The sequence below is a fragment of the Danio rerio genome, chromosome 7, assembly GCF_049306965.1.
Source record: "Danio rerio strain Tuebingen ecotype United States chromosome 7, GRCz12tu, whole genome shotgun sequence".
NCBI classification, from domain to species: Eukaryota; Metazoa; Chordata; class Actinopteri; order Cypriniformes; family Danionidae; genus Danio; species Danio rerio.
The window spans coordinates 77341762-77357318 of NC_133182.1; the positions used below are offsets into that span (position 1 = coordinate 77341762).

Genomic DNA, 15557 nt, shown 5'->3' on the forward strand with positions numbered 1-15557 from the left:
CACATATATGCAAAACTGCAAAATCCTGGAGGGACTAAACGATAGCTTTATTTTTTACTTTTAGAGTGATGTTATGGTTATAATTTCATGAAGTAGTAATTTAATATTGATATATAATATAACTAATTTTATAATTATATATATATATATATATATATATATATATATATATATATATATATATATATATATATACACACACACACACACACACACACACACACACACGCACACACACACACACACAGTTGAAGTCAGAATTATAAGCTCCTTTTTGAATTTTTCCTTTTTTAAATATTTCCCAAATTATGTTTAACAGAGCAAGGAAATGTTCACAGTATGTCTGATAATATTTTTTCTTCTGGAGAAAGTCGTGTTTGTTTTATTTCGACTAGAATAAAAGCAGTTTTTAATTTTTTTAACACTATTTTAAGGACAATATTATTAGCCCCTTTAAGCTATATTTGTTTTCGATAGTCTACAGAACAAACCATCGTTATACAATGACTTTCCTAATTACCCTAACCTGCCTAGTTAACCTTATTAACCTAGTTTAAGCTGTATAGAAGTGTCTTGAAAAATATCTACTCTAATATTATTTACTGTCATCATGGCAAAGATAAAATAAATCAGTTATGATTAGAAATTAGTTATTTAAACTATTATGATTAGAAATGTGCTGAAAAAATTCTAATTTTTTATCATGCTAAAACAGGCATTTGAGAATATATATAAATCAAAAAAGCTATCAAACAATAAGTCGCATGCTTATAGTTTTTGTTAAAAAATGTTAAACATGAAACATTTCTCAGTTTTCTAGTCCTAGTTTGCAGTATCAGGATCTGGTGTAGGTTCCTCTGAGTCGTTCTCTGGTTCTGTTGGACATGCAGTTTCTGGCTCAGGTGTAGAAACGGCTTCTGTGAGATCTTCAGCCGCATCTGCTTTTAATGGAGACAATCCCAGATTTACAGTGACTGTGTGAAACAAAACCTGTAAATCACATCCGCTTTGGAAAATACTCACTTTCATAATCTCTTTAAGATAAAGAGTCTAAAAGGGGTTTTCAAAGCAAAGACATCAAACAACAATTCAGAGTTTCTTTCAGTAAATATTTTAAATAGAGCTTTTATTTAATTAAGCCCAATCATATTGTGTATTGGAATGTTTCTGTCAATGATATTGAAGTTCTTTATGCAACATCAATGCCTGTTGAGAACATTTGGTTACACTTCACATTAAGGTGTCCTTTCTACAGCGAAACTCTTATTTTAACTCTTTAGTAATATTAATTCATTATGATTTGTTTAGGGTTAGAATTACAGCTGTAGAAAAAATGGTTCCAGAAATTTATTCAGAGAGCCATACTTTGCTTGCATCCAGTTCCTTACAAACAGTACTGATCCACCCTATGGACTATGCAAGCCTATCACGCACTTTATTTAAAACTAGCCTAGAGCCTTGTCTGCTGTTAAAAACTAGCCTGGAGCGCCATCTGCTCTTAAAAACTAGCCTAGAGCGCCGTCTGCTCTTAAAAACTAGCCTTAAACTAGCCTAGAGCGCCGTCTGCTCTTAAAAACTAGCCTTAAACTAGCCTAGAGCGCTCTCTGCTATTAAAAATTAGCCTAGAGTACCGTCTGCTGTTAAAAACTAGCCTATAATCTAACCTAGAGCACTATCTGCTAATAAAAAGAAACCTATTAACTAGCCTAGAGTGTCATCTGCTGTTAAAAACTAGCCTAGAGCATCATCTGCTGTTAAAAACTAGCCTAGAGCGCCATCTGCACTTAAAAACTAGCCTTAAACTAGCCTAGAGCACCGTCTGCTCTTAAAAACTAGCCTTAAACTAGCCTAGAGCGCTGTCTGCTCTTAAAAACTAGCCTTAAACTAGCCTAGAGCGCTGTCTGCTCTTAAAAACTAGCCTTAAACTAGCCTAGAGCGCTCTCTGCTATTAAAAATTAGCCTAGAGCACTGTCTGCTGTTAAAAACTAGCCTAGAGCACCATCTGCCGTTAAAAACTATCTTTAAACTAGCCTAGAGAACTCTCTGCTGTTAAAAACTAGTCTGTGCCATCTGCTGTTAAAAACTAGCCTAAACAAGCCTAGAGCCCCGTCTGTTGTTCTCATAGAGCACTGTCTGCTGTTAAAAACTAGCCTATAAACTAACCTAGTCAACCAGCCTAGAGTAACGTCTACTGGTAAAAACTAGCCTTGAGCGCTGTCTGCTGTTAAGAACTAGCCTGTAGTGCTGTCTGAGCCTATAGAACTCTCTGCTAAACACTAGCCTAAAAACTAGCCAAGACTGCTATTTGCTGTTAAAAACTAGCCTATAATCTAACCTAGAGCACTTTCTGCTGTTAAAAAGAAGCCTATTACCTAGCCTAGACCGTCATCTGCTGTTAAAAACTAGCCTAAAGCGCCATCTGCTGTTAAAAACTAGCATAGAGCACCGTCTGCTGTTAAAAACTAGCCTATAATCTAACATAGAGCACTATCTGCTGTTAAAAAGAAACCTATTAACTAGCCTAGAGCGTCATCTGCTGTTAAAAACTAGCCTAGAGCGCCATCTGCTGTTAAAAACTAGCCTAGAGCGCCGTCTGCTGTTAAAAAGTAGCCTGGAGCACTGAGCCTAAAGAACTTTCTGCTAAACACTAGCCTTTAAACTAGCCTAGACTGCTATTTGCTGTTAAAAACTAGCCTACAATTTAACCTAGAGACCTATCTGCAGTTAAAAATTAGCCTAGAGTGCTGTTTGCTGTTAAAAACGCCTATAATCTATCCACGAGAACTCTCTGCTGTTAAAAACCAGCCTATAATCTATCCTAGAGCACTATCTGCTATTAACTAGCCTAGAGCACCATCTGCTTTTAAAAACTAGCCTAGAGCACTGGCTGCTGTTAAAAGCCAGCCAAAACTAGCCTAGAGCACTGTCTTTTGTTAAAAAGTGAGCTTTAAACTAGCCTATATCGTCGTCTGCTGTTATAACTAGCCTATAAACTAGCATAGTGCGCCATGCGCCGTTAAACACTAGCCTAGATTGCTGTCTGCTGTTAAAAACTAGCCTAGAACGCCATCTAATGTTAAACACTACCCTAGAGCGCCGTCTGCTGTTAAACACTAGCCTATAAATTACCCTAGATCTGTGTCAGCTGTTAAACGCTAGCTATCGAGCTCTAGTTGCTCAAAGGCAGGTTTGGTTTAGGGTAAGTTGTGTGTAATTATGTTTAATTAGTTGTAATTACTATAGTACCTGTAACAAGCTCACCTGAAAATAAATTGTTACCAAAGTTTTATTTTTAAATTTGTCCCTGCTGAAAAATCCAGCTTAAACCAGCCTAGGCTGGTTGGCTGGTTTTAGCTGGTTGACCAGGCTGGTTTTAGAGGGGTTTTGGCCATTTCCAGGCTGGTTTCCAGCCATTTCCAGCCTGGTCTTAGCTAGTCAGGCTGGAAAATGACCAGCCAAATCGAGCTAAAACCAGCTTGACCAGCCTGGTTTAAGCTGGACGTAGCTGGTTTTGGCTGGACTCCCAGCTTGGCTAGGCTGGTCAAGCTGGTTTTAGCTGGTCATCTTGCAGCCTGACCAGGCTGGAAATGGCTGGAAACCAGCCTGGAAGTGGCCAAAACCCCTCTAAAACCAGCCTGGTCGACCAGCTTAAACCAGCCAACCAGCCTAGGCTGGTTTAAGCTGGATTTTTCAGCAGGGGTGTGTCTGTCTGTGTTTATTTCCACACTCTTGCTCACCTTCCACCACAGCTGTCATCTTCCCATCATCCACAGACTCCTCTTCTTCCTCTGTGGGACTGGAGCATTGTGGATTTGAGTGTATTGGGGGATCTGAGGTTTGGTTTTGAGGAACCGGGGTGCCTGAGGATTGATCTGGTGGGTTTAAAGGAGTGCTTGTGGTTTGATTATCACTGATCGGTGATGGTGGGTCTGTGCTAGAGCTTTGGTTTTCATTAGCTGTAGTTTTGTTTTGAGGGTTTGCATTAGTCGGGGTTGATGTTAGAGTTGAAGTAACAGTGCTGGGTGTGGTGGGAAATGATCTGCTTGAAGGCTTTCTCTGTACAGGAGTCATCGTGGAGCCAACGTTGATGTTTCCTTCTGCGTCGGCCAGATATGACACCACACCGAAATCAGGCACGCTTTCAATCACATTCAACTGGTGAGAGCAAGAGGTACATATTACATACAGATGCATCCTCCAGTTCATTCTGAGTTCTTTGTTTTAACTTAAATAATAGTGTTAATAGTAGTTACTGATGACCCAATTTACAATTTTGTGTGAACTGACCCTTTATGAAAAGTATGAGCATGTATTATCGATCTTAAGCCCGTTACGTTATTAACCCTCAGTTTATTGTGTGAGTTTGCAGGTTACACGTTGAAGGTAAGGTTAGCGGTGGTGTTCAGGATGATCCGGGTGTTCAGACATCAGACGCAGGACTGAGGAAGGAGGGATGTGTGTGAAGAAGAAGAAAACAAGGGAACCACACAGACAGGGAGTCGAGAGAAAATCAGCTCCATTTATTGGAAATAACACAGAAGAGAGGAAGACATATTATCTGTGAGGTCTGCTGATCACGCATGCAGTGGTTTATTAGGAACGTGATGCACACACACACACACACATAGATCTTGCAACAGGAGCATGGACTCATCTTGTGTGTTAAAGGGATAGTTTACCCCAAATTTTCAATATTAATTACCTAATTACACAAAACCTTTATGAGTTTCAATCATCTGTTGAACACAAAAGAAGATATTTAAAAAAATGTTGGAAACCTGTTAGCATCGACTTCCATAGTGTTTGTTATTTTCTCACTATTGAAGTCAATGGTTACAGGTTTCCATCATTTTAAAAATATCTTCTGTGTTCAACAAAAAAATAACTTCAGTTTGATTAAATTGAGTACATTTTCATCATTTTGGGTGAACTGCCCCTTTAATTACTCTCTCTCTCATGTCATTTCAATAGTCCTCTGAGGCTTTCGTTCATCTTCTGAACACAAATCAAGTAGGAGGATGAAACCAGAGAGCTCTCTAATCGCTCAAATACAAGAAAGGCAACCAAAAACATTGTCAAAGCAGTCCATGTGATTTCAGTGGCTCAACTGTAATCGTATAAAGCACCAGGAACACTTTTGTGAACCAAAAAACAACTCTGTTCAACTAACATCAGATTAGGGTGTGGGTTTACTTAGGGCATTACAATAGGACTCTAATTATAATATGTCATACTGAGGCTAGTAAACATACAACATGATCTGATGTGAAAGCAAACAAACTCCTTTTAAATGTTTTTAGTGCACAAATGTGCTCTTGAAGTTTCGTATGATTGGAGTTGAGCCATTGAAATCACTGTTTTCACAATATTTTTGCTTTTCTTGACTTTGAACAACTTGACTGTCGATGGAGGATGAGGGAGCTCTCTGATTTCATTGCAAATATTTTAGTGGAACACTCCACCCTTTTTTTCTGAAATAGGCTTATTTTACAGCTCATTGTTAAAACAGTAGAGTTTAGCCAGTTTTGAATCAGCTCAGCCGATATCTGGTCTGTCGTGAGCACTTTTACCTTAGCTTAGCATAGATCATTGAATCGGATTAGACCATTAGCATCTCACTCAAAAAAATTACCAAAGGGTTTCAATGATTTTGCTGTTTAAAGCTTGACTCCCTCATTGTTAAACATTTGAGTTTAGCCAGTTTTAATTCCATTCAGCCGATCTCTGGGTCTGGCGGAAGCACTTTTAGCTTAGCATAGATCAATGAATCGGATTAGATCATTAGCATCACGCTCAAAAATGACTCAAAGAGTTTCAATAATTTTGCTATTTATAGCTTGAGTCCCTCATTGTTAAACAGTTGAGTTTAGCCAGTTTTTAATCTATTCAGCTAATCTTTGGGTATGGCGGGAGCACTTTAGCTTAGCTTAGCATAGATCATTAAATCAGATTAGACCATTAGCATCTCACTCAAAAGAAAGACCAAAGGGTTTCAATAATTTAGCTATTAAAAGCTTGACTCCCTCATTGTTAAACATTTGAGTTTAGCCAGTTTTAATTCATTCAGCCGATCTCTGGGTCTGGCAGGAGCACTTTTAGCTTAGCATAGATCATTAAATCAGATTAGATCATTAGCATCTCACTCAAAAAATTACTAAAGAGCTTAAATAATTTTGCACCTTTAAAGCTTGACTCCCTCATTGTTATACAGTTGAGTTTAGCCAGTTTTAATTCATTCAGCCGATCTCCAGGTCTGTTGTGAGCACTTTTATCTTAGCTTAGCATAGATTTTTGAATCAGATTAGACCATCAGCATCTTACTTAAAAAATTACTTAAGAGTTTAAATAATATTGCACCTTTAAAGCTTGACTCCCTCATTGTTATACAACTGAGTTTAGACAGTTATGAATCCATTCAGCCGATATCCAGGTCTGTCTTGAGCACTTTTAGCTTAGCTTAGCATAGATCATTGAATCAGATTAGACCATTAGCATCTCGCTCAAAAATGACCAGAGTTTCAATAATTTTGCTGTTTAAACCTTGACTCCCTCATTGTTATACAGTTGAGTTTAGCCAGTTTTGAATCCATTCAGCTGATCTCCGGGTCTGGTGGGAGCACTTTTAGCTTAGCATAGATCATTGAATCGGATTAGACCCTTAGCATCTCACTTAAAAAAAATGACTAAAGAGTTTCAATAATTTTCCTATTTAAAGCTTGAGTTTTTTTTAGTTACATCGTGTACTCGGGACAAATGAAAAGTTGCTATTCTCTAGGCCGATACGATTAGGAACTATACTCTCATTCTGGCATAATAATCAAACTTTGCTGCCATACCATGACTCTAGCAGGCTAAAGAAAGATGTAAAATTTGTATTTTTTAAGTGGAGTGTTCTTTTAATTTGTTGAAAAGAGATAGAAACAACATGAGGGTGAATAACTAAAAACATCATTTAAATTTGTGTGTGAACTAACCCCTTTTAAAGGATATTTTTAAGGAGTTTTTATGAATCCAGCTCCTGCTTTTCAAGACAGAATAATGATAAACCATACAGAAATGGAGCATTTGTCTCTCAATTCATAACTGATCATCTTTCGTGTGCTTGTTTCTTCACTAAATCTACACAAGGAAAGTCACACAGTACAATCTGAAATCATTCATTCTCTAATATGGGCTCTTTTTTCTTACACCGCAGCGGAGAATACTGTCAAGTAAATAATGCAAACTGCAAATCACAGTGTGTTTCCGGGTAAAACACTGCATTTGATTGTGTGTGTGGGGGATTAAACTTGGACCAATACTTTTCATTCAGCAAAAATCAAGATATTAGCACCATGTTGAGGAAATACACCACCGGATTAGGGGGGAAGTGTGGAATAAGCTGTTGTTTACGTTTCTAAAGGTTTCTTATGCTCACTAGGATGGCAGTTGATATTTTTCATGACATGGAATTGAGTTTATATTAATGATGTTTGTATGAAATGTATTTTTATGTATATTAAAGTATAAATATTGCAGTATCATTTAAGAATCTGTTTTGTTTTTAAAATAAATACAGCCCTGGCGAGCATAAGAAACAAAAACATAAATATTTAATTATTCCAAACTTTCGCATGTGAAATATAAATTGGGCAATAACTATTATGAATAATTTCTGCATTTATTAATAATGTAAGTTTACTAACATGAACTTAGAATGAACAATACTTGTACAGCATTTATTAATCCAATTGTTTGCATAATTAAACAGCATAGTTGTGCTTGTAAACATTAGTTAATGACAAAAACTAAAAACGAACGACTTTATTTTCATTAACCAACCTTAACAAAGACAAATAAATAGTGTAATAAATGTATTGTTCACTGTTTGTTCGTGTTAGTAAATACACTAAGTACTTTAACCTGTTTATTATTACACTATAATCGATTTCTAAGTAATTTCTTCAACTTAAATTTTTGTGTTTATTTTTTCTTGCCGTGTTCCTCGTCCGGCAGGAAGACACTTACGGTGAAGTCTCCGCTCTCCGTGCCGTATTTATTCTTGACCAGGATGCTGTATTTTCCGGAATCGGCTGTATTGACGCTGGTGATGGTGAAACTGGCAAACTTCCCAGACTCAAACTTGAGGATGTAATGATCGTCTGAAACCATCTCGCGCTCGTTCTTCAGCCACGTCACCTCCGGGACAGGATCACCCCAGATATTACAGGTCAGGTTCAGCGACTAGCACACCGAAGAGACACCAGAAACATACTCAAACCGCGCTCTTTTGTATGAAAAACACTGATTATTATTGCATTCTTTTTTTAATATGTGATGTTAAACAGAGAAAACGACAATATTCAGAGGATTTCCTGTTGGGTTTTTCTCTTTTGGAGGAAGTAATTTATTTTAGTTTGGCTGGAATAATTGTTATAATTTTTTTTTTGGTAGCACTTTAGTTTAAGTCACAATTCATGCTATTAACTACTATTATTACCTGCATATTTTTAAGTTATTAACTGTTCGTTAGTAGTGATGATTGACTTAGACTACATTTCCATTATTTGCCAATCAGAGGCAGAGTAGGGCGCAGGCCCGGATTGGCTAATCGGGAGGACTGGGAGAATTCCCAGTGAGCCGGTCCGTTTTTTGGCCGCGAGGGCCGGTGTCCCTAGTTCCAGAATCTGTTGCTCTCAGCAGTCACACTTTTTAAAAATAATTTATTTATTTACTTGACCACAGCCTTCTTATTCATTATTTTACCGCAGCTCTGCTCTTTTTTTTAATCTATTTTCTCGTAGCCTTGTGAGCAGGATGCAGCCTGCAGGTTAATGATCATATAACTAGATAAGTCACCGTTCACCGTACAGTTGTTGTGGTACAGTGGTTAGTACAATTAGATAATAACGCGGCCAACCTAAATTCGGTCCTTGTCTGAGTAACAATTTTTTTTTTTCATTTTTATTGTTAAGACATAATACTGTTAGGGTTGTTGAACATTTGAAGTTCTAGAAGAGCTGTTTTCTCAAAAAAAGACGTGATAGTGTAATTAGAAACTGAATTGGAAATAACCTTATTTTAATATAGTCAGTGGTAAACTGAGGTGGGCCGGTATGAGGCTTGAAACTCCAGGGCTGAAAAAGAGTCCCACTCCGGCCCTGGTAGGGTGTGTGTTTACACAAGCACACGCACAGTCAGTCACACACACCAACGACCAGGAGTCAGAACGATGACAAATCCAACAAGATCGAAGGTAGCTTTGCAAACCGCAAGAATGTTCATGCATCGTGCAATTTCATTCATTCATTCATTTTCTTGTCATCACCCTTTATTAATCCGGGGTCGCCACAGCGGAATGAACCGCCAACATATCCAGCACATTTTTACACAGCGGATGCCCTTCCAGCCGCAACCCAACTCTGGGAAACATCCACACACACTCATTTACACACACACTCATACACTACGGACAATTTAGCCTACCCAATTCACCTGTACTGCATGTCTTTGGACTGTGGGGGAAACCGGAGCACCCGGAGGAAACCCACGCAAATGCAGGGAGAACATGCAAACTCCATACAGAAACGCCAACTGAGCCGAGGCTCGACCCAGCTACCTTCTTGCTGTAAGTCGACAGCACTACCTACTGCGCCACTGCCTCGCCGGCATCGTGCAATTTATGCCCAAGAAAAAAAAAGTCTCTCTGCAACAGTGACAAGCAATTCTAATCTAATGAAGCGCCACACGTCGTCACAAGAGGCCACAAATTACCTTGCCCTCTTGTATGGTCACGACATCAGGTAAACCACCAGCCACACGAGCACGATCTGTGGAAAACATTGAAAATATACATTTACAATCCACTCGTAACATCTGCAGAACAAACAGCCGAGATGAATCCTCCGTCTACTCACTTCTCTCTGCAATAGCTGCAGCCCTATGAAAAAAACAAAAGGGGAAAATTTACATATTATTATTGGGTTTTTCAACACTCATCACTCCAGAAACTTGCATTCTGTTAATGCAAAACCCACTTTCCCGAACTCTCGCGTTCAATCTGCCCAGTTGGTGGAATGAACTCCCTAACTGCATCAGAACGGCAGAGTCACTCGCTGTCTTCAAGAAACGACTAAAAACTCAACTATTTAGTCTCCACTTCACTTCCTAATCTGCAATTGCCTCTCTGGATATACCACTAACTGTATTACAGAAAAAAATAATCTAATAAAAAAAATTACTATTTACCTGAAACTTGCCTACAGCACTTACTCATTGTTGCTCTTATAGTTGTGTAAATTGCTTCCTTGTCCTCATTTATAAGTCGCTTTGGATAAAAGCATCTGCTAAATGACTAAATGTCAATGACAAATCTCAGAATATTGCAGGTGTAAAGATACTTACTTGAGTCTTTGAAATTCAGCAAATGCATCATCAAACGCTGAAATATGACAAAAAAAGCATGATTATTATCAACAGAGGTTTTTTAAAAGCCTCACGAGGTGTGCTATACAATATTTTGATGCTTTTTTTTTTCTCGCTAACAAAATTACACAAAAATAAGCACTTCTAAAAAACATTGTTAAAAAAAACAACAACAACAAAAAAAAGAGCAACACTTTAGTTTAAGAACCAATTCCCACTATTGGCTTATTACCTGGTTATTATTAAGGTATTAACTGTTTATTAGTACTTATAAAAGATGATTTTATTCTACTGTGCATCCTTAAACCTACCCAATACCTAAACCCAACTACCTTAATAATGTCACGATCACCAGCAATCGTAGTCAGTTAGATCGCTGGTTCTCACTCACAACTAACCATGGACTACACTTCCGCCTTTTCCAGGACTACATATTCAGACATGCACTTCGCCCAGACACTCATGCTCACTCATCTAGACTGATTACATTCGCACACCTGAGGACTTTCAGAGACTGATTAAACACCCTACATAAGCCACTCATTCACCCATCCTGTTTGCCGAGTCTTGTTCGCTTTCAGTGACATTACAACGCGTTTCTCCTTGTCTTGTTTCTCCGTCTCTCGATCCTAGCCTTGTATATCCTTGTTATCCTGTTTAGCCACCTGCCTTACGACCTATTGCCTGTACATTGATTACGACTCTGGATTTGCCTGCACATACCTGTTTATACCTGATTTGACCATTGCTTGCTTGACACTGAATTAACCTGCATATTGGATCTTACCTCCAGTTGTGTGTATGTGTGTGCGTTACAAATAACTATTAATAAGCATCCAATTAAGAATTTGAACTAACAGTAATGGGTAATAGTTTGTTTATACTAAAAATTTACCTTTAAATACCCTTAAATAAATGTTTCATTGTGTTAAATCCGTTTGTAACAAACATCAAATCTTAAAGAGTATATCTTTAAAAACATTTGCTTGTAGATAATATATTGAGATGAAAAATGGCTTATGTGTAGTAAAAAGAGACTTAAGCTGCGGTGACATTAGGGTTTGAGCATGCAATATTCTGTCGTGCGGAAAGGGGCGGGATTAAACAAGCTTATTAGACATTTAAAAAAGCGAGCGATTGGTCCATGTTCTAAATTTCTGCACAGAGAGGTCATGTTTTGATCCTCGATTGGTCTCACGCAGTCAAGCGATGCGATTTCGCAGGCCAGAGTGCACCAAGCTTAAACTTTGCACTGCAGCGACCTGCGAAACTTAACGCATGACCCTGCGTTTCCGGTCTGATGCATTCGTGTGCGTATGAATGGAAGTCTATGGGAGGAAAAGCCCAGTGTGACCGCAGCTTCACTGAGGGCTGATTATGCTAATGGGATAATCACTAGTGGGCAGGGCTTTCCCCCTCTGAGGACACATACAAATAGAGAATGTCAGTCAGAGTGTTTCTGCAGTGCATACCCATGCCGTTTTTACTATCACAGTATTATAAAAATATTATAGCTAAAAATTGTGTCAAGATCTGGGTTTAGCTCAGTCGTCGCTCTAATTTACAGATTACAGCTCTTCTATGCCCTGTGTTTTTTCTGTTGAACACAATACAAGATATTCTGAAGAATGTTGGAAAAAACAGCCTCATAATGGGAGCATTAATTCTATGTAAGTCAATGGCCGTAATTTCCCATCTTAATTTTTGAACTACCCCTCTAAAAGTCTGCTCAAGTTTGTTATTGAACAGTCTTGAAGGTGTTTTTTTTTTCAGTGAATGTGTCTGTGTCTCTTCACCTTGTCCGGCGAGCTCCACAGTTCTTCGTAGTCCTCCTTTCCCATCGAAGAACTCAATGGCGTATTTGCCTTTGTCTTTCTCTGTGGGTTCAGAGATCTGCAGCCACAGCTGTTCCCCAACAACACCGCTCTTAATGCGCTCGGTGAACGCGATCGCGGCGTCCCTGGAAGAACAACACACATATGTTGGGTTTTTATGTTTTATGGGGACTTCCCATAGCCGTAATGATGAAACTATACAGACTGCATATTGTGCCCACAAAAAACCTCACAGAAAACTCTGCAGTTAAAATATTTCATTTTGGAAGACTTACAGACACTCGAACATTGCTTATCTAGTGGTAGGGGCAGAGCTGTCAGGCACTGATGTTAGATCATTTTATTCATTTTGGATTGTGCAACCAAAGTTCTCCCATAAGAGTGATTATGCTGCCTCCCGATGGGGAATGCAGTTGTGCTCATGACAGGCACTATTTGGTATTTTGGTCATTTATTTTACCAATTTGGCAGCCGTCGAATGTCATCTGGGAAACGGATTGAATTTCCTGTTAGTAAAAAAAAGTTCCAAAGGTTCTATTGTTCCATTAACATTCATATACTACGCAGTAAAGTTTGTAAGTGTATAAGCACATACAGTAGTGTACAGGGGCGCCTGCAGGATTTCATTGCAAGGTACGCACAGATCCAGCACCGCCCCGCCCCCTTCCGATGGCTGATATTTCAGTATTCAAACATTAAATAACGAATGCATCAAGTAAAATAAAAATGAATATTTTTTTTTATAATTTAGCTAAATTATGCTCTTTTTATCTTGGCATTTTTATTATTTTATTTTTGTTAGTTTGAATATTTTTTGTCTTCATAATTAAAGCTAAAGACAATATCCTGCTTGACATTTTAGAAAATATTTTGCGAAGCTACCCAGTATGTATTAAAGATCACAGAGAACAAAAAAAAAACACAGAAACATGTTACATGCCCCCATAAATGTCCAACTTATATTTAACTGAATCGTAAAAAAATTGTGAAAATTGCTCATTTTATTTTTATAAAACGTTTTAGTATTATTTATTGACATTTAAGAGTCCATATTTATTTTATTTATTCATTAATTTAACCTGTTTATTGGTGCATATATAGGCTATAATTTAACTCATACAACAGTACCTTGGACAGCCACAGTGCCACTGAAGCTTTCAAACACAACCCCAATAAAGTAATGAAAGATTAGACTTTCTCCGGTAACGGCCGACATCTCAACACGCCGTAACCGTCCTTCGGGTGGTATAGCCGGCATTAAATCACAAAACAAGACGTCTGGCTTAACTGAAGTGCAGTTGTTTCCTCGTTGTTCAAAGAGTCTGCAAGTTCGTGTTTCATGGATATAGTATGTAGCTATAGGATTGTGAGCATCAATGATGTTAAGCGTGTCTTTATTCGACGCACAGCAGAAAAAAAAAGTCAGCAGTGCATGTAGCTGTTGTTCTCAGTGGAGAAACAACCGTAACCATACCCAAGTGTTCTCAGGTTGATTTGGCACGATAGTGGAAAAGCAGGCAGCTGTAGTGTATACTGTTTAATAATCAATTTAAATTATGCCACAAATAAATAAATAAATAAAAAGCGGCATTAATTCCCGCCCTCTCATGGTAGGTACGGCACCACTGCAGGCACCACTGGTAGTGTATAAGTGCATAGTGTGCATTTGGGATGCACCTTTTGTAAATATTGATTTGAAGCAGAATATACTGTAAAATCTTACTTGTGGTGCCAGGTGACGTGCAGCTCATCATTATAATAGCTGACGAAGGTGTAAAGTCTGATTCCCTCCTCTGTGCTCTGGATCTTTAGCGGAGTCGAGGAGTTCGCTGTGAAAAAAGACAGAAAACTTCTGAACTGCACTGCTAAAAGTGGACATTTGTGAAGAGATTTTATGAGGAAGTGTTCTGTTTTGTGTCATGTTGACGTTGTGAATCTTACCAATAACACTGAAAACCTGGTTCATCAGGTCTTTGAATCCTGAAAAAAAAAGAGAATTCTTAAAATCAAACTATTTATATTTTAATTATGATCGGCAACTTTCAGAAAAAAAGCAACAAGTATAAATGATCTGCTTAATCTTTGGGGAGAAATTTTCAGGAATTAAATATGATACAAATGTATGTACAGCTATATTACACATATTATACATAAAATACACAACATGGCTTTCATTAAAAGACTAATTTTGCATGAGGCCATTCACACAGAATGTGTTTTTTTTCCCCCATTCCAATCCTTCCAATCAATGCCAGTTCCAAAGCCGTGGAAGAACTCAGAGGTGGGGCAAGCGATCCTCTGATTATACAGTGCTCAGCATATTCTGCATCAAAACACGCCTCAAAAATCTCTCTTTTAAATTCATATTTTTAATAGGAAGCTATTCAATATTATATTTGTGCATATACATTAGATTAGTCTGTACTGAAGCCAAATCTGGAGCTAATCTAACAAAATAACTTATGATAACGGTCCAAAAACGAGTACACCCAAATGTATATGTTATAGAAAAATATTAAATACAAATAAAATAAGAGGAAAAACCAAGAAGCAAAAAAATGTCAAATTTTGTAGTTCATCTTTTTTTTTTTGCAATATTTTTCCTGAATTTAATTGTATTATCTTTCAATTTTCAAATATGTTTGGTGACTAAAATGTTATTTTAATAAATATATCTGTTTAATAAATCTGTTTTATTTAAATGCTCCAAAATACACTGCCTATATTCACTGAGAAATAAATAAAAATATTAATTTTCAAAATGGAGTGCACTCAATTATGCTGAGCACGATATATATATATATATATATATATATATATATATATATATATATAATTTTTTTTTTTTTTTTACTGGAAACACTATTGTGATTGACATTCCAAGGTATGTTATTGCCAGATAACAACCCGGGCAGATAACAACGCATTCTGTGTGGCCACTATCAATGTAATTTTGTTGTGTCTATTAGTAGAAAGTAATAGTATTTCTCAATCAGATTTCTGCTGTTACCTTGGTCAGTAAGGTTGAGGGTGGAGGTGTCTTTGCCTCTTTCGTCTTTCAGAACCACTTCATAAATACCAGCATCCTTTTTCGAAATCTGCCATTGACACATAAATAAAATGTATGACAACAATGACGAGCTGTTAACACATTTCTAACATGTTTTATCAGTTTGCGAGCATGTTTTAACATACTGTAGTCTTCTTAGTAGGATGTTTTAGCAATTTCCTTATACATTTGAACATGACCCTACTGAAAAAGACAGCTTAAACCGGCTGGTATTAGCTAGTTTTCCAGGCTGGTCATGGCTGGTTTGT

General features: G+C 37.6%; 1 protein-coding gene across 13 annotated transcripts in view; it reads right to left on the reverse strand.

The window, feature by feature from the left end:
- Positions 1–751: 751 nt before the first annotated feature.
- Positions 752–15557, reverse strand: part of myom1b (myomesin 1b) — a 68295-nt gene continuing 53489 nt past the window's right edge. For 6 of the 13 annotated variants that reach the window (XM_073907575.1, XM_009303642.4, XM_009303641.4 and 3 more), the window contains 10 exons: positions 15250–15337; positions 14181–14219; positions 13963–14068; positions 12201–12364; positions 10384–10420; positions 9897–9919; positions 9754–9809; positions 8008–8223; positions 3738–4155; positions 752–974 (listed from right to left, as the gene is read on the reverse strand). In XM_073907575.1, the coding sequence (XP_073763676.1) occupies positions 823–974; positions 3738–4155; positions 8008–8223; positions 9754–9809; positions 9897–9919; positions 10384–10420; positions 12201–12364; positions 13963–14068; positions 14181–14219; positions 15250–15337 (1299 nt within the window). In that variant the 3' untranslated portion in view covers positions 752–822. Of the gene's footprint in view, positions 975–3737; positions 4156–4499; positions 8224–9753; positions 9810–9896; positions 9920–10383; positions 10421–12200; positions 12365–13962; positions 14069–14180; positions 14220–15249; positions 15338–15557 lie in introns of those variants that run through there. The other 7 variants (XM_009303644.5, XM_073907580.1, XM_073907579.1 and 4 more) reach the window with 3 other exon arrangements.